This window comes from Colias philodice, chromosome 12 (genome assembly GCF_061535455.1).
Source record: "Colias philodice isolate Cphi_HAF_F1 chromosome 12, ilColPhil1 Martin Lab GWU primary, whole genome shotgun sequence".
Taxonomy (NCBI): Eukaryota; Metazoa; Arthropoda; class Insecta; order Lepidoptera; family Pieridae; genus Colias; species Colias philodice.
Genome location: NC_143097.1, coordinates 622,534 through 647,328, shown reverse-complemented (window position 1 = coordinate 647,328; position 24,795 = coordinate 622,534). Strand labels below are relative to the sequence as shown.

At 35.6% G+C, this 24,795-nt stretch overlaps 3 protein-coding genes across 4 annotated transcripts in view; 2 read left to right on the top strand and 1 right to left on the bottom strand.

The window, feature by feature from the left end:
* Window positions 1–24,795, top strand: part of nonC (serine/threonine-protein kinase Smg1) — a 105,918-nt gene that overhangs the window by 7,004 nt on the left and 74,119 nt on the right. The gene's annotated exons all lie outside the window — the stretch shown is intronic.
* Aps (diphosphoinositol polyphosphate phosphohydrolase 1 Aps) overlaps window positions 1–24,795 on the top strand; it is a 158,873-nt gene that overhangs the window by 83,666 nt on the left and 50,412 nt on the right. The gene's annotated exons all lie outside the window — the stretch shown is intronic.
* Window positions 971–17,507, bottom strand: mAChR-C (muscarinic Acetylcholine Receptor, C-type). Of its 2 annotated transcripts, none has more exons than XM_089701965.1 (5): window positions 17,307–17,507; window positions 4,877–5,408; window positions 4,368–4,527; window positions 2,159–2,329; window positions 971–1,812 (listed from the first exon to the last, which is right to left on the bottom strand). In XM_089701965.1, exons 2-5 carry the CDS (start codon window positions 5,245–5,247, stop codon window positions 1,306–1,308), a joined length of 1,209 nt encoding a protein of 402 aa, XP_089558091.1. In that variant the 5' UTR covers window positions 5,248–5,408; window positions 17,307–17,507; the 3' UTR covers window positions 971–1,305. The 2 variants fall into 2 exon arrangements, with proteins under 2 accessions (XP_089558091.1, XP_089558089.1); XM_089701963.1 differs by having other exon boundaries at window positions 4,877–5,394.

The following is a 24,795-nucleotide window of genomic DNA, read 5'->3' as shown; positions in this document are numbered from 1 at the left end:
TTAAACCAAATTTTAAACATACTAACTCCTAATGTTAGTTAGAATCATAAGCATTGAGCCAGCCATTTTTGACTTACAAGTGGTCTAATTTACACGACTTTCTTTTATATAAATAGATTTAATCTTGAAAGCAGATTTTTTCTACATAAATATAACATTGCCATAATATGAACTGTACAATTGATATTAATATTCCAAGTCACGTGTAAGTTATTTCGTTAATTGTATTGACATACTTTTTGTAGAAAAACTATTATCTTTAAACCTTGGCATAACATATGTTTTTACCGGTAATCAAATGTGTGGTATTACATGAATTGTTGTTTCATGTAATACTGTGGTTTTGTTTTAATATATAACTGCATTTGCATATAATATGTAATTACAAAAAAAAATCTTTCAAATTCAGCTTATAATATATTCTCTATACATACGAATAAAATTAACCCATTGAGCCCCGAACGGCCCGATCGGTCCACGACACAATAGATTTTCTATTGTGTCTGTGATTCCGGGGCCTGAGTTATTAAACAATTAACTGGGTACGTGCATCTTTATATTTTTATTATTACGTTAATTTTAGTACCAGCGCCATCTTTAGAATTCATGTGAAATCTCTCAGTACGTAACTCGCGGCAATTTTTAGTTTCTCAGTTTTCGATGTATTCAACTAGATGGCATTAACGGTACGAATAGTGTTTAGTATGCAGAGGCAAATAACTGAAATACATTATTCAAGACGGTACTTGCATTGCAAATTGTCTTTATTGATTTTATTGTAAATTTGCCTTTAACACTCCTTTTTCAAACGTTTCCTTTGTTCAAGAGAAGTGGAGAAAAGTACGTTCGTAACGGCCAAATAATTTTCAGTGATATCAGTATTCAGTATATTTGGAAACAAGCATTTTACTTAGGTTTTATTTCTCTTAAAATCTAAAATAAAACAAATCAATATTTTTAACGTTTTACGTTCTTTCACTTACGAGTCTAAGGGTTTTCTTAGTTAATTAAAACTATGAAATGAAAGACCGATATCATAAGTTACATAATATTATAATTACACATCAAATTTTATTTAAACCTATTTTAAACATTTCAAAGATAAACAGAGTTCATCCGTATATTTGATCCATCGGTAGGAAACATATTAGAATTTGAATAAAATTTCAACAATAAAGCCTTAGAATCTTGAGCTTAGATTTGAACAAGTCGGTACCGAAAGCAATAGGGTACCTAAAACTATTTTAAAACTAGAAGCGTTTCACATTTCCCACAGAATGTCTATTGTTCATGCTTAAATTAACACTACACTACATCTGGGGTTCGAGTAGGCCTGTGGATAGGGGTGGGTCCGTCCGGAGCGTAAGACGGATTCGTATCTCCGCGCTCACTGTCAATGTATCCGGCATTTTCTATAATTCTACACCGCGATGTGTCCGGCTCATGCTCGACGTAGACCAGACGCGCTGGCCTTCCGCCGAAGCTCGATATGCCAGCCGGTGGCGTAGACCTTGTGATAGAGCCTTCGCGAAGAGCGACAGATCCCCTTTTCCTTTCTGGGGCCGGTGACCCCCTGTACTCGGATGTGTCTGGTCTTTTGCACCGCAGTAGCTTAGCGAATGCCGCTCTGAAGCCAGCGTTTTTCCACGCGTATATGAGAGGGTTGATGCCAGAATTGGACATCGCTAGGGATGAAGTCAGCCTGTAGGCGATGGGGTTCTGGAGGCGGACGATCGGTAGCGTTTGCGCACACGCCACCACCACGAATGGCATCCAACATATTGAGAAAGAACCCAGGACTAGAAGTACCACCTGAAACAGATTAAAATAATAGTTTAATATGTATTAACGCAACGGATTATGTTTAAAGTTTTGAACTTAATAAAGCTTCGAAAGCTTTACAAAGCATTTGACATGTGCGAGTTATTTTTATACTTTTTCTTTAATATTCTTATATATAGCGCTTTGGGGAGGCCTTTGCCCAGCATTGGGACACAACAGGCTAATACAATATAATACAACAATTTATTGTGTCAAACAAAAAAGGATTAAATCAATCGTGCTAATAAAATCTTAGAATTTCCATTTTAAATATTGCAAAATAATCAGCAGTGTTTTAAAACGGCTTTATTTTATAATGATATAAAACACGAGGTACCTGAATACTTTTCCAATCGTTAGCGCCCGCGGGGCAGCAGGTGTTGGCCCGCATGCGGCGCGCGTGGCACGTCGCCTCGCGCCATATCCGCCAGTACAGGATGAACATCACCATCCAGATGAGCGAGAACATCGGCGCTAGGATGCTCGTTGTGTACGTTTTTGGGACCACCTGCGAATTGGAATACTCAAACTCAAACATTTATTTATTCAATTATACTTCATTGAGAAGCACTTTCGAATCGTCATTACATATTTTTAAAATTTACCACCGATTCGGAAAGCAGTATCTATGGAGAAGAAGAATATAGGGTGTTAATTACCTTACCATATTAGGGTTCATGTTATCAATTAATTGACTTGTGAGGTTTGTGAAAATAAATCTAGCAATTAGGGTATACAGTCGGGTAAACTTTACACGTGTACCTACGAAGTTATTACATAGGTACTGTTCATATAATGCTTTCCGAATCGGTGGTAAATGTTAAAAATATGTAATGACGTTTCAAAAGTGCTTCTGTAAGGCGCGGGACATATACAAGCGGCGCGGCGCGCATCGGGCGCACCGCGGGCGCACTGCCGGCGCGCCGCGGGCGCGCCAGCCGGCGCGCATCGGGCGCGCTGTTGGCGTCCGAAAATGATATTTATATAGAGTGGTTAAATGCATTTTCTTCATGCATAATTTAGTAAAATTATGTTTTTTGTGCTAAAAGAGATTAACATTAATTTGAAAGTAACGATTTTGTTTTGATAATTCCTTGTAAGTAAATAGCGAGGATAACCCCACGATTGCAAATATATCTTTGTTGGAAATGTTGGAATTTACTTGGAAAATTTTATAGTACTTTTAAAGTAATTTTAAAGTAGTACCTACTGGTGTAATGATGGAAGAAAAGAAGGTTAAAATAACACAAAATTTATATTGTACTAGCGGTCCGCCCCGGCTTCGCCCGTGGTACATATTTCGCAATAAAAGGTAGCCTATGTTCTTTCTCAGGGTCTAAAGATTATCTGTGCCAAATTTCATCAAAATCGGTCCAGTACCTAGTTTATGCGTGAAAACCATACATACATACATACATACAAACCTTTCCTCTTTATAATATTAGTATAGATAAAATATGGTTTTCAAACACAGGTTTACATTTAAACCATATAAATCTTATCATTAAAATCTCAGTTCAAAAGTATTTACAGTACTGATCATTCCACAATATTATTACAATTACAAATAAATAAAAAACACAATCAAAATCAGGATTATCTTTATTTCTGACATTGTAAATACATGGGAACTTTCATTATGCTCTTCTTCATTTTCACTTTCCCTACTGCCATCACCTGTGTAAATCATTTCATCGATTAATTCAATTCACCTTTAAAAACAAAACGAAGAAGGGTATGTAAAAGCAGCTCTATATAATTCCACACAGAGAGAACACATTTTTGACTGACAGGCTACCGTCTCCTACCACCCGATTTGTTTTTGATTGTGTATGACCGTGAATTGACCTCTATTTGGATGCGATGGGGGAAGCGCGCCTGCGGTACGCCTGCGGTACGCCCGCGGCGCAACCGTGGCGTGCCGCCTCGTCGCCTTTCCAAAATTCTTTCATACAAAATGTATAAGAAGGACGTGGTGCAAAACAGATTCAAGAGGTGCGCTTATGGCACGCCCGCGCCCGCGCCGCTTGTGTTTGACCCGCGCCTAAGAAGTCTAATTGAATAAATAAATGTTTGAGTTTGAGTTTAAGATTTTAATTATCACGTGAGACTTTAATTTGTTAAAAGATGAAAAGTTCTTCATTTATAACATAATGAAACATAGTTCTCGAACACAGCAGTTGTTTGGAGCTATGCTTAACTCAATAAACAATTATCTGTTCATTATAGAAAACTCGTGGGTAATATATATCAGATATGCTATCGGTGTTTATCGCTGAAATATTCATTATCATGTTTACTGAATGATGGGACGATGGTTTTGGATAACCCTAGGGTTCTTAGGAATATTTTTTTGGCATAGAATCCATTACGATATACATAATGTATAGGATTGCACGAAACCTTCGGGCGTAGGTCACAAGGTACGATCATAAATATAATATGTATTAAGAACGACGAGCATTGCTCACTTTTACTTTTTTACTTTGTATTTATTCTATCGTAAAGTTACCTTAAATTTTGGTCCAAAATGACATTATACATACCACATTCATCTCGCACGACACGCCGTCCTGCCAGTCGTTCCAGAAGATGGGTATGCAGCTGATGCACACTGCTACCGACCAGGTGGCGCTCATCAGCAGCCGCGTGATCAGCTTCGTCATGTACCGGCTGTAGTGCAGCGGGTGGACTATTGCTATGTACCTGCAGTTTAATGAAATGGGGAATATGGTGTTAGGAAAGTTTCTAAAGTTATAGCCAATGTTTTAAATGATATTTATAGCTCTGACAATAATCAATATTTATTTATTTTCATGAATGAAATACTAATTAATAAAAGGTAGCAACGGTTTAAAAAAGTTGATATACTTGATTGTAATTTGTATTGTATTGATGAAATGACGCTATGGATTATTATGCAAAAAACGTTTAAGACTCATTAATTTCTAAATCTGAGATCGCCCATAGTGCATGTAAAGTTCGTGACTCGAGATTGCAATAGATTTTTGTAAGTTTCCATGAGAGCAAAATCGTGATCGCACGCCATCCTCACCTGTCTACAGCGATCGCAATGATGTTGTAAATGGACGCGAGGCACGCGAGTATTATCAGAATGAATCTCATGAGGCACGACCACTTGATCTTGCCGAAGTCGTCGTTGAGGTAGAAGACGAGGTGGTAGGGCAGCGTGAGGCCCACCATCAGGTCGGAGATGGCCAGGTTGAGCACGAACTGGTTGGAGACGAGCGACGAGAGGCGGCGGCTCATGGTGACGGCGAGGATGGTGAGCGTGTTGCCGCTGATGATGAGCAGCATGAGCGCGCCGTCGACGATGCTCCACGCCCAGTAGTTGTACAGGTCGGGAGCCGTCGCCTCGGTGCCGTTCCACCCGCCATCGCTCTCGTTGCCCAGTACAAAGTCCATACCATCGCTGGTCGCTTGCGCCAGCGATAGCTCCGACAGATTCGACGTCGTGTCGAACTTTTACACGCACATATTTAACGTCACACACATTTTTGCACTACACTAACACGGTTCGAGCATCGCGCCTATTTTGAACACCACCGGTATCTGAAACAAAGTGACTGTTGATTAGTCTTACAGCAAATAGTTTCGTTTGTAAACAATCCATTAAATAAGAATTGACCATTTATTATTTAAGGCTGCCTGGACTGAATGAGAATTGAGTTTGCTGAATAAATTTAAATATCTTTGAAGCGAAAAAGCAGCAGTAGAGTGGTACTAATAAAATCACAGTCCATATTAATGTCGAAACATTAAATATTACTCCTCAACAGGCTTTACGGCTGCTTAGGATTTTTGCTAGCAATTTGTTCGTTAGCGGCGCTCTGGTCCACTGAAATATTTATGACCAACGAGGAACGACCTTTGACTTTATCGATTCTACTGCATATTTAAGCAACCGTAAGATGTTATACATGTATTGTTATTTCTTGGAAATCTCATGTTTGTTTCAGAAACTTGTGTGATTTCATGAATAGAATGAGACGATTTGAAATTCATAAAGTTAATCTTGTATAAGTCGGATTACGATGTTTCAGTTACATTTTTCAACGTATGAATATGTATTTTACGAAAATTCATTGCTATGATATGAATGTAAAGTGAAAGCTATATTTAGGGTGCACTCACACACATCAGTCACCGTCACGGCACGTCACCGGACAGGATTAAAAAAAAAATATGTATCAATAGTTCTAGTATGACTCTGTTCCCACACGACAGTCGCCGGCACGAAATCTATCAGTGACGTCACCGGTCAGGCACGTCAAATAATCTTTCCATACATGTATCATACTTTTATCCCCACTCACCCGGTGCCGTCACGTCTCAGTTCAGTCAGCGTCGTGCTACCGTCAATAATTGCTACATGTTCTCTAGCGTGACACACGTCTAATCACTGACTAACCTGATGTATGTGTTCAATGATTCAGTCAAACCGGCGACGTGACTGACGGACAACATGACGGTGACTGGTGTTTGTGGATACGTACACAAACCGTCACCGATCAGTCATCGGTGACTTGACGGTGACTGATGTGTGTGAGTGCACCTTTAAGAATCAGTACAAACCGAGAAAGTATGATTAAACGTTAAAATATAGTTTAACAAATATTTGCAAATAATGTTTGTAAATGCTTTCTAGATAAAAACTACTTCCATATTATGTAAACGATCTTGGAAGTGGACGTAACATAAGTCGGTTTAATTAATTAATGTAAAAACATTTTATATTTATAACACACTAAAAATATAGCGTATAAAATAACAATTTCAAAAAACCTAAAAAAATTACTCTCATAAAATATAGGCTTCCAAGTAATTAGCTTATGAAATACCTCGTTAAATGTGTATGATATTCATGTGTAATTTATATAAAGATGTGTGTTTTCGCCGCGTGTTCATGTATTCACGCAGCGTGGAGTTTTCGTGGTCACATTTATATTTAATGTGCCCATTACATAACTTTCCTGGCCTTGCTAGTTACAATATCGATCGACTGTAAATGGGAAGATGTTTAATTATAATATATAAGTCTATATACGAGTGTAACAAATAAATCTTTTACTAGGATACGTTTAATGCACATTATATCCAAAATAAACATATGTTTATGTAGTCTTTTGCTTATTCACCTCGGCAAATTTCTATCGGGAAATTCTATTCATATTTAAATTTAAAAATAGTTATTTTTAATTTATATTCTTATTGAGAAGTTGAGTTTTAAGTTAGATTATGATTTAATTTCGTTCTTTAATATGATATTTACATTTAAAGTACACATTTGACGAATTTCACAAATGTTTTACATATCCGATTTATCTAATTGCACGTGCAAGTGTGTTCGCACATAATTTATTTTCACGTAAGCCACAATAATTATCCGACTAGCTGATGTGTGGGATCATTATTGAGTTCAAACAGAATTTTGATGTTCATGTTATATTAATAATATATAGGAATTACTAAACACAATATTATGCTTAAATTAATCCCTAAATACACTTGGTTAGGTCTTTTAATAGTACTGAAATAGATTAATGAAATAAGTTTCTCAGTGAACATCTTTAGAGGTTATTGTCAGACACAAAACACCTAGAGGCAAAAATAATTCTGAACTTAAATTGGGCTCTACGTATTTTGTAAAGTAATTTAAATATTTATGAATAATAATTTTGGTTAAAAAATTCAGTAAAATTAAAAAAAAAAACAAAGTCATTATCTTCATGAAGAGAAAAAGATTGTCCTTTGTGGTTACCACGAGGAATTAAACCTTACCTACTTGTGAATTAACAATGTTTATCTGAATTTTCGCCCACAATTATATGCCCGAATTAAATTTCTTTTAAACTATTCATGTTCTTATAACCCCACTTAGGATATTTTAAACTTAGTTAAAATAGTTATTTTCAATATTGGTACATAACTTTAATAGTGTATTTCTGTTCACATAATCTCTCTAATGCGCTAAACGTAGTTGATTGTTTAACTGTTAAATAATGTATGAGCTTGATTATCCATTACCGTAAATTATCGTTTTCGGAAATATCATTCCACACTCAGCATTGATCGAAGTGGGATTAATGTTGTGTTGTTATGCTATCAATCCTAACTGGCTAGTTATGTTATGCGTTGTCATCTAGTCTGATTATTTTACTGTATTATTTTTATTAGTTATACCTACAGAAACTTGTTGTGACGTTATGATATAAGTGAGGAAAAGCTAATCAGTTCGTACTTATCAAACGATCTTTTAAATATTATATGACCGTTTTTAATAGTAACCGAAACTTTCGTATGTGAGTGACATATTATGTTATAAATTAATGCTCCTTAAAAATGAAATATTTTTACTTAGATTAATATAATAGCTGTGACGCGGCAATTATTTCAATGGGCGTTATTAAATTTAGCAATTAAATTCTATAGGTATCTAATAATCTAATGTTACACGAACACAGTAACAACAATTTTAATATATCTTCAGACTTATTTTCTGTTTGCACAGTTGTACTGGTCAACGCACCCTACAAACATCCACATAAAGTTTTCCCTCGCCCTTTTGGATACTTAAACTCTCCCCCAGTACATGAAAACAAAATTATTAGGTCTGACGTCGGGCCTAAGCCAGTGAGATATGAACGGCGGGTTTACTGTATTGTGACGTAAGCATCCACTAAGCAGGGGATCAATCCACATAGAATTGTGGGTGATGAAGATTTTTATATGCTCGTAAACATTGCTAGTGTTGATAGACTAGATACATCTTACTATGGATCAAATATTAGGCATTGTAATACAGAAATTTAACAGAAATCTATTCCTAATGTGTGTCATGACGAATTTTATATACTACGGTACTTGTAAAGTTTATTAATTAGTTGATATGCTTAGACTTGAAACATCTTACTTATAGTTCAATTATTTACAACTATAGTGGGCACTGTTATACAGAAATCTATTCCTAAACTCCCTTATTCAGAATGTAAATAAAGCCCGATGCGAGGTGACACGGAATAATCCGGTAAATGCAGCCCTCACGGCTGTTTACCCTTGTAAACGTTATCATTGCAAGTCAATCGAGACCCAATATTCTGCGCACGGCGGCGATTGCTCAAGCTGCCTCTAATGCCCTTTGTGTCCACTCACTGATATCGGTTAAGGTTCTATTGTACTGATCGAATAAACGTTTGCGAGATGTTAAATATTCTGCTGCCACCAATGCTGCCACCAATTTAACATGCTGAATAGGAATTCAGCATGTTTAAATTGGTGCTATGTATAGAGGTATTTATTATATTGGTTGTATGCAAGTGTTAAATCTTAAAGTACGATCAATACCTGTACATATGATGAATGCTGCGTGTCGCGAAAGATTAATTTTAATTGTATCTAGACCGATTTAACATTCAGATCGGAATAAAAATCGTCAGTACATACCTACTGACTATTTCAAACTAAAAGTAAAGCTTCTTTGAATGAATGTTTCAGTGTGATGTGTAGATAGTATTCGTTATTGCACGCCTCATAAGCGAAGCGTTGAGGTGGGTACTACTGTCACTTCGCGCAAAACATCTGATTTTTCAAACTTAAAATGTCTTTATGTATCATACATTGCACTTGTAAGATAATACATACACACACATATTAAGAAAAACCACTATTTTTAACGTTCATGATATTTTTGATGTCATTTTTGTTATTTAAACTAGTTAAAAAACAGTTTAAAAAAGTTCTGTCTTGGACGTCCGTGTGTCTGTATGTGCGGATCCTTTTTCTTGTTAACACGATAGCGACCGAAATACTTTACTAATCGAGTCTTTTTTTTTCTCTTACGCTTGAGTATGCTCAGGAATAGAACCCTTTCATTTTTCAGGGTCTGATTCGATGTGGTTTAATTGTTATTAAATAAACGAAAATAATAATTAATAAATATTTATTAAAAAAAAATTATGAGGCGTGCACTTTTGGATTTTCCAAATTATTTTAAAAGTATTAGGACTGAATTAAAGATTCCACGATCGTAGCTATGAACGAAATTCCCACGCACTCGTTTCAATTTGCGAGGATGTAAGTAACTAAACCTGCAGTTAATGGAATATTGAAGATAATGTGAAATATTACACGTCGTAGTAAGCGACGCACCTAACTCATTGATATGCAGCCCGACTAACCAATCGCGCGAGTAATCCGACATCTGCCAGCCCAGAGCATTGGAAAATGGAGACATGGAGACACAGTTAATAAACAACGATATTACAGCTTAGGATTTCTGAGGAAATATACAAAGAACTTGAAACATTAATTTAGAACACAATATGGCAGACATGGCATAAAAACATTAAGAATGATCATATGCAATGATTGATATTAAGTATAATTACCAATTTCAATATAATACAGATAATAATCAAATGGATGATACATTAGATATATGGATGTCGTAATTTATAAAATTGCTACGGTTTTCGGGTTGATTTGGAGCGAGTTGTTTATTACATCGGATCGATGGAAGCGAAGGACACGTTTCGCTTATAGACGTTTTATATCTGGTCTTACTTGCATGCTCATTGAAATTGTGGGAAGGTGCCATGTGTGAAGAAATATGCACTTTGAAAAGTTATCGTTGAACGCTGTAGGAATAACTTTAATTTCATACATGCAGTTGAAAACGACACAAGGTTTTTCAAAGATTATAGTTTGTTGTGTTAAAAGATGGGACTCTAAATGACATTATAAATGAAATGCCTGCGCTATGGCATTAAAAAGGTTCAGGAAAGTCAAAGCCCTCATTAGCGACTTTCATAAAGCGTCGCTATTCGACCTTAAAACTCTGCAAACATTTCTGTTTTAATATTGAAAATAATTAAGATTCGTATAGAACGGCGATCGTTATAATTGATGTGGTATTTTTAATTGAACGTTTGTAGAAATGTTGCGGCAAATTAGTTTCGTACGATTGGGATTATTAAAGGGGCAAGGAGACAACGCGGCGTGTGTAACCCCTAATGTATGAGATCACTTGATGTCGTAAAGTATTCCATTAGGAATGGTAAACGTTGCAGAAATAAATAAACGTTTTATGAAGCACGCGCGGGACTAAGTGACATCCGGAATTTAGGTTAACATTAAAGTTAACGTAAATATGTGATTCACTAGTGCCTTCCGGGGTTTCAAGGCAATGCTGGTTGCTAGGGGAAACCGTTTGGTATAAAATTGATTCGTGCAAAAAAACACAGGAAATCGTACCTATTTATAGAAATTGCTAATGAATTTAAATATTTAGTACGGTTGAAGCTATTGAAACCGTGCTTTAAAATTGAAGTATCAAACAATTTTCCGTACCGTGTTCGAATTAAAAATGCAAACCGACGAATTGATTTTGATATTTCATGTTTCGGATTCGGGTGCTTTTGCAACTCTAATAATATTGGAATAGGCAATGAGTTTGAAATGATAAAGGCCTCTCCCGTAAACTGGCTCTTGAGTACGGTATTACGGATTCATCCAGTGAGGCAATGTTGCCCACTCATTTATTAAGAAGATTTTGGGTATTCAGCAGACGTTTGGGCCTGTGAATTGGAGCGCGGCTAAGTGCTCCCAAATTTTGTATTGTATAATCTAATTGTCGGGAATGTAGTTGAACATTGGAATTGGGATTTAATAAGATTAATTAGGTGTTTACTGATTTCACTTCATGAATTCTTGGATTGAATACATGATGAGATTTCAGTGTCAATATGCTTCGATAGATACTTAGTGAAATATTTTAGTGTATTATTTTAACGCACACATATAGTAAAGTGGAGAAATACATAGTTGCTTTACTACTTTCTTATGTGAAATAATTTCATTACTTTGTGAAATAATATGCTCTAATTGTTTTAAGTCCACGCGTTTGAAGTAGGTAATAAAAGTAATTACTGCGGAACATAATAAAGGTATACAATGAAATAGGTGTAACAAAGTATTGCCTAATATGAATTTGAAATCGTATAGAATAATCGCTGGAGTAGGTGTTATCGATGAAAATTGTTTTTTGTTTCCCTGTAGGAATTGCAAATTACATTTTAATGGCTTAAGTAGCCGATTTTATTTGATGCGAAACGTAGAATTTAATTTAGTATTACAATTTCAAATGAGATATGTTAAATATTTCTATAAAATTAAAACCGAACAGCGTTCGGCAACATCTTACGAGTTTTGAGCTATATTTAGGAAATTGAATGATACGTTTTTTGTGGGATCAGTAAACGTGAGTCAGCTGAGTTAGCCCATTAATACGTCCATTTATGGCTGATTCGTTTAATGGTTATCTAAAATGGTGGCACGAGGAAGTCGTGTGGACAATTAGACAATATCACGCTATTAAGACAAGTTCGCTATTTTATGATTTAAGACATTGTTTCCGGAATGTGCCATGAACTGTGTTTGGGATGGTATTTGCTTAAAATTTTGGTACAGTTACACGTCAATGAACGATGAAAAGCTTTTCGTTTTTAGGAGTTGGAGTGGGTAGTTTGTTTGTTGTTAGTACGTTGCGTTCTTATATGAATGTGGATCTTAAATATACATAGTCATACATATTTTTCTCCTCAAATGGGACATTTATCGTAGATAGAGTGGAAAGCAAACTTGATATATTGTTGTGATTATTTATCAAACTATCAGACTTCTTACAAAGTTTATCTTTCCCTCTCAAGTTTAGTAAGCAGTGAGTCTAGTTTATATCTTTAAATACATATATATTAAGTATTTGTATGTACAAATGATTATTTAACACTACCTAACAGAGATTTAATCATCAAATCGTTAGTTGAATGTAATCCAATTAAATGCATTTCGGAATGCAAAATGAAAATAAAAATAAATTGCCAATATCAATTCGCGATACATTAAAGTAGGTTATTCACTCAAATTGAAATCTGAGGTTGTCATTATTATTGAATTAGCATTGGCTTTCTGTCGACGCGTCTCCGCGGTGATGATTTTGCTCCTTTTCACAAAGATTTCAATATAATATGTGTGATTTGATGTCGTTCGTATTTGGTTTAATATAAATCAAGTATTAGTAGTTATAATTAACTATAGGGTTTAATAAAGCAAATGAATAGTTGGACTGACCCGATTATTATAAAATGTATTGTACGAAATATGCTGTGCATTAACGAAAATGTGAATAACAATGCGAGCTTTATATCATTTTCCAATCACAGCACATAACACGTATGTTTCATAACCTTGTATGATTTATGTACTATAGTGGTAAATACCCGAACCGCTAAATTAAGATATATATTTGTTCTTCGTGCCGTTTGCAGAGCCTATTCAAATAAGAAGTGTTGTGTAAGACGCGATTATCGGCTTTCTAGCTTGTGTCATAGTTGTTAATGGGAAGTATATATTATTATGTGCGTAACATACGGACAAGTTATATGTTGTCTGTAATCATTATGAACAAGCTTAAGGTCAATGATTGAAAATTGTACCTCTAACGCGGAATTGCGAGAAACAGACAAAAATGCGTGAATTTATATAAAAAGCTACCTGTGCCTCGCGGTTTTACTTTACATTGCTCCGCTCTAGCTATAGCCTTCCTCGATAAATGGGCTATCTAACACCGAAATAATTTTTCAACTCGGATCAGTAGTTCCTGAGATTAGCGCTTTCAAACAAACAAACTTCAGCTTTATAATATTAGTATAGATAAAAGTATAAAATGTGTTATAATTAATGTTCTGTAACAAAGGTAAGATTTTCCCTGCCGCTCCGTTTCATTAAGTTGAACCTATAAAATTAAATTATCTATTGTACTTCATTACGTATACTGTGGAATAAACGTGTCGATAAGGATCATTTTGTATAATGAGATGGGAGTTGCGTCGCGTTGTATTGCCAATACCTACAAGGTATTAGTTTTTCTTCATTATACACACAGTTTTTTTAAATAACATGTAGCGCCAGTCTATCAGAAATCGTTAAAAAAATATAAGGCGGGTAATAGACTCAATTAATTTCCTTATTAAATTAAGAGCACTGATTATTATATTATTAGTACTAATAGACTTTTTCAGCTTAAGAAATTGTATCACTTTTATTACTTTAAACTTTTCAACATTTTGTCATTTGAAACTTTGCCATTTGAGAGGTTTTTCAATAAAATATTTTCATCGGAACACTTTCTGAAAGTTTTTCTTTTAATAGACTTGGCTTATTGGTAACTCGGCTAAACGAGTTTTTGATTTATTCGGAAATCCTTTCTCAAACCTAAACTAAGTTCCAGTTATCCAACATTATACATTCATTGATTGATTACATTTGCACATACCTAAAACTCTTCATTGAACTTCGAATCTAATACAAAGATTCAGACGATAACATAATCTAAAATAAAACATGAATCATGACTTATAAAGATTCCCCACATAATATAAAAACGTCTTCTTTTCAATTCGTCGATTAGCCTTAACCTTTATCTCGTATATTTGGATTAATACATCTAATAATAAAGTCAATAAGGAAATTCCAAAATAAAGCCAATCATAAGCCACGAGTAGTTGAGATGAGTTATCCGGGGGCAGACACCGTGAAATGAGTTGCTCCAACCGATGGCTATTGTCCATTTTGTTACATATTTTATACAATATATTATATAGTCACTAGGTAGGTAGGTTCATAGAGATTAGGTAAGGTTTAAGAGTAACTAGATATAGGTATTATTGTTTTGATCTGATGCTAGACGGAATATCGTTAGGGACTAGGGTCAAGGATGTGAGCTTTTATTTTTATTACCTACATATTCGTAAAAATGATTACTTTCGACCTCATATTAATGAATAAAAGTAATTTAAAACTCATTTGATAAACTTCTTTCAGTCGATAAATAGAGACAATAAAAAGCTCATAAGCTAATTAAATTATTCCTTTACTCCTATCAAAAATAATAAAAACAAAAACATAAAACCATTCCCTTATTTCATCGGTTCTATTTCACACAATTCAACGTAGCATATGGCAATCTATTTTAATTCATACTACCATGTAAACATAACTGAAGACAATATAATATCAAACGAAGATCAATCATTAGAATCCGGTATAATCTTCCGGTATTCCTGTAATACAGTGTTGTGTTGATGCCAAACTTGCGGAATGGAGCTGTACGAGAAAGTCAATTTAGGGAATATTCCCGGCAGGTTGGCGCAACGTTGATGAATTCTAGACTCTTGCAGGTAAAACTAGGACTTGTGTTATAAATGGTGTGGAAATATAGTTTTCGCGTATTGAGATAGATTTTTTTATCAGGGAATTAACCCTATAATTAAGATAAATAAGAAAAAATTTACCCTTTATTGGTACATATACCTTTATATTTTCTCTCCAAATAAATACTCAACTCATCAATTTTATTTGATTATTTGCCTCTGTATAATTTTTCATGAAGAAAGATGCATATGAAAGGAAAATTGCGTTATATTATCAAGTATTTAGATTATGTTTAATGCAGTAACATTGTATCGTGATATAAACAGGATTCAAAATCAAAACGATTCGTCTCGATTTCTGCGTGTCTAAAAATATATCATATGCGTTCGAAACTTCTATCTGAAGATATATTTATATTTATGGGAACGTGTAACTGCTAGTGCATTCTATTAGATATCGTTGAATAAATCTGAACAAAGGCACTGAAAAACGTAGTCAATCACATTTTAAAATCTGTGACAGAAATGGCGATATTATTGTAAAAATTTGTAATAATATTTTAGATTGTTAAGTGATATTGATAATATCGAGTTTTCAACAATCCACTTACTGCTCCTACCTTTCACTGTTTCGATAGTTATTCAATAGAATCTGGCTCGTATAAAAGTTATGAATCGCATCCAATATCTTTTCGATGACCGACGCCGATGGCTTTCCAAACTATCGCTTGCAGATATTGGCTATTCGCTACACAATACACCAGTAACATTAGTTACAAGTGGGAGTTATTTAGAAGTAGTATAAATTGGCCGTAATGGAGCTTATCGCCTGTAAATGCCTTTGGATTGTCCTTGGGTGTGTTGACCTTGCGACCGGTCCCAATAATGGGGAACGACGATTTATTGCGGGCCTAAAAGATTTACTATTGCTCATTTGCGTCACTGTATTGAATTGGCGATTTCTTCTTGTTTTCATACGAGCAGCTCGTTTGTCTTTGATATTACGAATGCAACTGAAATTATGCGGTGAAAAAGATTTTTGTCCTGTACAAAGCGAGTAAAAATTGTGTAGTTAAGCGCGCATTGTTTGTGAAACCGTTTGACTGCAGTCTCCCCAAGGAAAAAATTACCCGGAATGCTTTCATTACCAGTTGAATGAATTCGGGCGGAATGAGGCGTCTTTGATTCCGAGTCTTTTTGTACCAATCGAAATAGGTCATATTATTCAAAAGGATCTCCTAATTTATTGAAACAAGTACTTTGACATGAATATTATTTTTTTAAAGTTGAAAAAAAAAAAACAGATGAAGGTTTTCAGTCTAGCATGGCCCGTTATCGAGCAGCCTTTGCATTATATTTAGTTACAAAGGGCGATCGACCCGATGTTATCGCCTTCTAAATGTAGCGTATGCCTATTTTGGAAACTGAAATGCTGAGCTGTACGAATTACGAATCTATCGAGCTTCGTGCGGTGGAAACGTATAAAATATTCGGTCGACACGTAATGCATGCGCAGTACATCATATGCATGCGGCCACATGGCATACAATCACGTGCGGCATCCTCAAGGTCGGGCCAACCTAGTTACAGCCTACTCGTATTTTAACTATGTTTCACTATACGTAATTGACGGAATTCCAATTTTTGTAAGTGGAAATTGTGTATTTAAAAATTATTTCAGAAGCTTGAAAAAAGCTACTTTGAATGTTTCAGTCGCAATACTCGCGCTATTCATAAAAGAAAAGCAACAATTACATTTTGCATATTTATGCGCTGTATGTCTGATGTCCGTCGAGAGGTAAACATTGTCTCTGTTTCAGTGAGTGGAATTGAATACTCAAATAAAATTGATTCGAAATCGGATGGTTACATAAATGGGGGCGGGGTTTAGCTGGATGCTTACGTAAGGAGGTCTGAGGGAGCTTCACTATAAATTGCAAAAGACTTTTAATTCTATCTCCCTGTGGTTCAACGTACGCGAAACGCTTGCTTATTAAAGAGTTCTAAGGTAGCGCGTTTAACTTGCGATAAAGTGTAAAATCTGTAAAATTTAAGTTATAAAAAGTTTCTGCATTATGTGAAATGTGTCAAAAGTAGTTAGCGTGTGTGTACACTGTCCTATAGTTTTCAGTAATAAATTTCCGCGTCCGACACAGTAATCGCACCGGACACGATTCGACAGCACTGCAAATACTTGTCAAACGGATATCAGTCGTCGCTCGGAATCCGCAGAACCCGTCTATTGTCAATATTTACCTCAACGGTGTTTCCATTAGTACAAACGAGCGAGAGTACTTTCCGCGACAACCACTACGCATCACAGAATACATAAACCACTTTTGTTTTGTCAACACTGCGGGCGATCACTGAAACTTGGATTTTTATTTCGATACGATAATAATTTCGGGTGCAGTGACGTGCGGTCGCGTCGGCGCTCGGCATCGGACTGCTTCATGTTCTTCGGGATTGGAGTTTCGCGGCCTTTGTGGCCACCGGCGTGCGTTAACAAAGGTCGACGTTTTTCGCGATGGTAATGAAGGGGGAAAGTTTGTTTTTAATCCGCGGTGTTGCTGTTTCATTAGCTGTTACGTTTGTCTCTGTAACCCCGCGCTTGTCACCGTACGCCGTACGGCGAGCGCATAAGCTCTAGTCCGCTGTGAAAATATTCATGTTGCACTGTCGCGGTTGTGATGATGGGTAAAAATTTGATGTATGTGCTTCGCACGGAAGAGCACATGAAGCATATTAGGACTGAATTATATGTATGTTGCAGTGTGTAAATTAAATCTAAAGGCCTGCTATGTCTATATAGGAGTATAACTCCTTAATGGTTTCTTTAATATTTGCTTTTAATTATTTCGCGTTCGTTTCGAAACGATGTTTGCTTAACGATTAATTTACAAAGGAAATTCATAATGGGAACCGTTTTCTTTGAAAGAAAAGCGTAAGTGAAAAGCCTCACATTAACACATTGTTTTCAAAAAATACATTTCTGTAGGGGTTCTTCTTGTTTGGAACAACATTGCTTCTACTGTTTGATTCAATTTAATTAATCATTTATTTTTTATAAAATATTTAATACTAGATTTCCGCCCGCGGCTTCGCCCGCGTTTTCAAAGGAAACCCCGCATAGTTCCCGTTCCCGTGGGATTTCCGGGATATTACCTATCCTATGTGTTAATCCAAGTTACCCTCTATATGTGTGCTAAATTTCATTGTAATCGGTTCAGTAGTTTTTACGTGAAAGAGTAACAAACATCCATACATCCATACATCCATACATCTATACAAACTTTCGCCTTTATAATAGTATTAAGATAAATAAAAAAAGTTTATCTAGTTAATTTATAGATTTTCTTAATGTGCCAAGTATCCATATTGACTCAAACATTTTCCCAAATAGTTTGAAATGTATGGTTGCGGTTGTTTTCGGTAGACAGGCTTAGGATAGGCAAACTTTATCTGGGCTTAACAGTTACGAAGCTATCGTATTTTGTTGAATAGTACGATGATGTAAGGTATCTACATAAAATTTATTAGATAGATAGAATGTTCTAAATTTTCTATCGGTATCGTAACCTTGCGTGGATTCCAACTCGTAAAGTCGATGCAGTATCTCTGAATAGATCTTCTCATTCGTTATGAATACATATTGTGGTATATTGAGATTTGAATTTCGCCCGGTTTTAGCTTTTAGGTCATATGGCGGAATGTTTAGCGACACGGCCGCGGAAATCCGCCGTCTCCTTATAACAGTTAAGTTTCTCGCATTGTCGTTTTGCTTTGAGCACACAGAGTAATGAGAGTTTAAAATTACTTTCCGTTTTGAGCGGCTTAATGAGATTTTTCAAGCGGCGCTCGAAAAGCGGACCTATTTAATAACGGCCCTGGATGGGCTTAAAGTTTGGTGCTCGTAAAAATATTTCTATAAAATAAACATTCATTTTATTAGTTTGCATTCGTAATTTTTTTTTAATTATAAAATGACTGCGACTAATTGTGCATAAATGTAAAGCTGTAGAGCTTTATGAGCTTTCAGTTCGTCTGGTTTATTTTTGTATTTGATTTTTATTTTCATTACGTTTAAGCAATGCTCGTATTATTGAAGTTTCTTTGCGGCTTGAGTAGACGGTTGGCTTCGATGAAATATTATCACTGAATAACAATACTGTAAGCAATATATTATAACAATATAAGGTTATGTACCGGATATAAATGGTTAATTACAAGTTATAGCATCTATAATCATCATATTATACTATCTCGCGATGTCACTTATATTTTGGTAAACATCATTTCTCAATCATTTGAACCACATTGACTCCTAAACACCTACATTTGTAGTGCCATATAACACTGTACATTTCAGAACGGTTGTTATCAATCTCGCAAGTTCACGGTTTTCTGCAGCGCACGTGCAAGGCGCTTTGGAATAAATGTTACGTGTTAAATTTAAAGTTAGTGCAATTTGATAAATTTGCGTTAAATAAGGGGATTAGCTGTAGGTAATAGTGTATAGAGGAATGTTATGAAACCGTATATTTACTCAAATATAGGTACTAAGTTTATAGGCTTATAATAGATATATTTAATTCTGTCTATAACCAAAGATCTTTAATTTGTTATTTCAATCTACACAGCGTTATTAAATTGTATTTTTTTCTTAAGTTCATTTTTTAAGTTTACAAAGATTATAAGACATCTTATTTTATTTTATTATTTTAATCGCATTATCAGCTGGTAAAATATTTAACTACTGTACTTACCCATAAAGTGTTACCACAAACTTTGGTTTAGTAATATTATGTAGAATTTCCCTTGAGAGCGTAGCAGTTGCAATTAACACAATCAGCCGGTGCGAATCATGCCAAAGTTTTTTGCCACCGATAAAACACAGAAAGCAGTTGATACTTGGGGTACTTCAGCACTTGCAAGTAACAACTTTAACTGAATCTTGATAGCCTTAAGTATTTGTGGCACATCATTTGTTATAGGTGCTTGTAAGAGAACCATAAAATGAAAGGAAAGAATGAATATATGAAGCATTTACAAATATTCGCTATGAATGTGTTTAAAGAAGTATACATATTGAATTTTCAAGGTTCTGTAAAAATAATAATCGAAAGAAAATAATTGCGTATAGATATGAATATGTTCGCTCTTCCACACTTCTTAATTTATTTATTTTACCAAAATCTTATATATAAAAATGAATCGCAAAATGTGTTGGTAAGCGCATAACTCGAGAACGGCTGAACCGATTTCGATCATTCTTTTTTTATTATATTCCTTGAAGTACGAGGATGGTTTTTATGTAGAGAAAACGTAAATATTATGTACCACGGGCGAAGCCGGGGCGGACCGCTAGTTGGTAATATTTTTATATAGATATGATAAACAGCCGCAAAGCCACGGGTTGATCTTAGTTTTATATTTCTGCAAAGCAAGAATACTTTCATAAAAACCGCGCCAATCCATTACTCAGGTCCCCTAATTGCTACTAATATAAAACAAACAGAAGAAATTAAATGTGTAATGGAATTCTTAAGAGATAATTTCAAATTAATTTTTGCGTTCTCTTAAGCAAGAGGCCCTGCGTATTTGAACGAGCGTTTTGTGTTTATAAACTTCTGTGCATTAATTAAAGTGGACTAATTAAGGTAATTAATGAATCTTGTTTTAACGGGAGTTAAATAATAATTAGCGCTCGTAATGTGGCTCTTAATTAGCTAATATACTGCCTACTGGATGCAGATGCATGGAGTATGCAGCTATAGTGCCTCAATTGTTTGTAGGCGTGACGTCATCAATATTGAATTCAATAATCAATTCCATCTTAATTAACTGCATAGATAGTAGTTATAGTTGCTTAGATTTAATGACTGTAGGGTTATAGGTTCAAATCTTAGTGGTAAAATTGTTTTTACTCGGTAGGTAGATTTTTAGTGCTTTTAAAATACTGTTGTTTTATTTTATAAATAATTTGTTACGAAAACTCAGGCCGATTTCGCAAGAGATAAATATGAGCATCCTTAGCAGTCGTAACTCATCTCAGATCGTATCACCCCTTATCTGTTTCGCTGAGCGAAGGCGGCGAAGTGGTTCAAAAAATCTATCTTCATTCCGGCCAAAACACTTTAAGTGAAAGTTCAAAAGTGAATCTTGGCAACCCTACCTAGTGTTATAGCAGTGGAAGCTGAACGCTGCTGAGCGTAAATAGGGTTGCCAAAACGCCCCAAATAGAACAAGTGAAAATACAACTAAAATAACTTGCATGTGAAAGTGTGATAGTGACATTGATCGTCTGGCGCCCCGCCAGGCCCCCATGTTGCCGGAACGCCGGTATTTATGTGTCCCAACAAATTGCAAAACTTTTCGACCTTGGATCGGGAATTAACTCGCTTCTAATACTAATATATATGTTTGTTTGCGGATTGGGGGATTTAGGCATCGGTGAGCAGATTCTGTGGGACGGTCGCGAATCGCGATAGATTCGTGTTTTATAGCTTCTTAGTATGGCTGGATTTCAAAAATATTCGTTGGAATAATCTACCTATAATTTGTATTCACAATTCTGTGAATATTTTTGTATATTTTATAAAAGTTTTTCATCAATTATTTTGTTTATGTAGCAACTAGCAACTAGCAATGTTTATTTATTGGAAGTAAAAATTCGATGAATATAGAAAATATTGTAACAACTACAATACCGTTATAAAAGTATTTTTAGTACTAAAAGAAAAAAACCGAGCCCAAAGTCATATCATAGGTACCTGTAGCAAATATGCGATCCGCAAGTGGCATAGCGAAAATATTTTCCAAATCTTATGGCCGTGTAAAATATTTTGATTATGTGCGGAGTACGAAAGGGTCGCTCAGCTCAGATGACGTCACCGTACAATGGGTGCAATCATAAGGGCGACCGTCGACCCTTAGAGCTATTACGCACTGTCGACCAGTCGCCGGCGACTGGACTTACTCCTGGACGACTGACGACTAAGTGCGCAAGCCCCTATTTAAACTATAGTAAGTCACAGTCGCCGGCGACTGAGTCGCCAGCGACTGGTCGACAGTGCGTAATAGCTCTTATGATTGCACTCATTGTACGGTGTACGGGTACGTTTTACAAACTATCAACCGTAGTTGTTTTAAAAGTTGTTTTGTTCGTACAAATTATTTGTTGTTATACAAGTCAGGTACTTCAAGGTGTTAATTTTATGATTAATTCATCGGTGTCATTTAATTTAATATTAGAAGAGAATTTTTGATGTAAGGAATTTGCTTACATTTTTAATAGATTTGTTTTTGTTGAAAGGAATTTATTATTTAAAATTCTTACATTTGATTTTATCGATTTTGTGCTAAAACTAAAAGTTATTTGAATTAACTTAACTGTTTGACTCTTTTACTGAACGACCGACAAATGGCCAATTTAGTTTCTAGCAAGGGTCATTGACATGACTCCGCACATTTTTATAGTCTATTGAGCGTATCGAAAGACTTTCCTGTAGTGGATTGACGACAATCTGTTGTGTGTTGCTATTGATTTTTGTGTAGGTATCGTATGTTATTGTAAGAAATCGTGGTATAACCCTTTCTCTTCTTAATCTTAATCTACAGTCTTATAAAATTATTATTTTGTAAGCAATCGAAAAAGAATAGGACGATTTATTAAAGCGAATGATTTTGTGTAGAATCTTATGTATGTTTGTTAATCTTTCATGACTACAAAGATTAATGAAATATGAAATTTTGTACAAGATAACTGATATAACTTTACCCCGAAAATTCGTATTACTCCCAATGGGTACAAACTTTCACAGCGGGCTATACATGTCGTTATAATAAATTTTGGCTCACATAACGTGTGTTTAAATCACCGTCTTAATTCTCTAGAACCTTTCAGCAATATACAAAGTTAACTTTTACGTATAATTCACTTTTGCATATAAAAGAAAAGTAGGCAAATTAGTGGCGCGGAAAGAATCATGGAGTACGCGAGAGGAGTGCCGAGAGCGGCTATATAAAGAGCCGGCGTAATCTGCGCATAACTTACATAATGAGATGTAATTGGCGGGATGCTGCGTTATTGCCCCTCACAGGGTTATGAGACTCCTAGTTTTTCTACTGCAAATCTCGTGTGATTCAAAGATGTCGATAATAATTTAAGTTTCCAATACGTAATGGGTGATGTAGTTCTAAACTACTACACTAACTACTACACAACATTTACTGATTCAAAAAAGATAAATCTATACTATTGAAAAACACATGTATCGCACATAAATATCTACTAATGTTTTGTATCTTTAAATGTGCAACACATTTTCTTGCAAAGTTAAAAATGTTATCTCGAATGGATACGATGTAAGTACATTTGTGAAAGTTGTGAGGTTGTGAAGGGTTAAAAGCGAAGGGTGAAGGCGATATAACGACCTTTTTAGGGTTTCTTCATGTGCAATATAAGGATGCTTATGTATATTTTCTATATATGTTACGGGGTATGGATTTAAAAGTTTCCTGTATGTTTTGGCTGAATGGTATTGACTATAAAAGAGAGATTTAAATTTCTTGACTATTATTTCTAAGTACTTAAATTTGTGGCTACATAGTAATATATATGGGCGGATGGCCATATTCATCAGAATCACCCATATCTTCAGTAAATTATAATGTTGGTGGAAACAAATGAATCATCAATGTTACAAACAAATGTTATGTAATCGCACAAATCTATGCGCTAGTAATTAGGGAATCACTTGATCAATCGCTTTTAATTAGTTTCGATACAACAATACACAAGATTACTCGGAACAATAGCGATTCGTCGCAAACGTGGTGCTCTAGCCGTTCTTCGTTTGTAACCAAGCAACGTCTGCAGCCGACCATCGACGCGACGCTCCGCTAGATCGACAGTTGTCAAATCTCGTTCCGATGTAATTCTCATCAGCCAGTAATACTTCTACCAGCCAGTAATACTCCTACACGGCCATTCTGACTATCGACCGTCCTCGGGCGCATCAAATTGCAGTCCTGTAACAATAACACAATCCATCGGACGGGTATCTGTCAATATCTACCCGCTCGCCCATCCTGACAAGCCAATACGTCGTCGTCGTCTACGTCTACTACGTAATATTACGGTCATACAACAATAATTGTCTCAGAATGAAAAAGCGTGTGTCCTTTCGACCACTCATGGACCGGACAGCACCTTTTTCTACTCACACAACAAACAATACACACTTTATCGTCATGTCCTATCCTTAGGACCAATTTTTACACAGTATCATTTGGACCGGACGGGTGTGTCCTTTCGACCATGTGCATGGACCGGACGACACTGTCCCTTCGACCAAAGAACACTTATGGTTGAATCGGATAAATGTGTCACTTCGACCAGCCGCTATCAACTGCATGGCCCGGACGACATTCCCTTCAACCACCTTAACACACCACATTACTCGATAACTGTTTTCACTCAACGTGCCAACATAGTTAAGTAGACTTCATGCAAACAATGCTTACAGATTACTCATAAGTTACGAATTGTCTTGCTCTGCATGAATTTCGACCAATTTTCGACAATTCATGGTCAATGATATCACGATCTCAGATGTTATGTCACGCCACGCTTTATTGGGATCGTTTTAGATAATCGTTAGCAAACTTTTCAAAGTGCGCATCACACGCTCTACTTGCCCGTAAGATGCCCAAGATCACTGCGCACAGTATCTGGCAACTT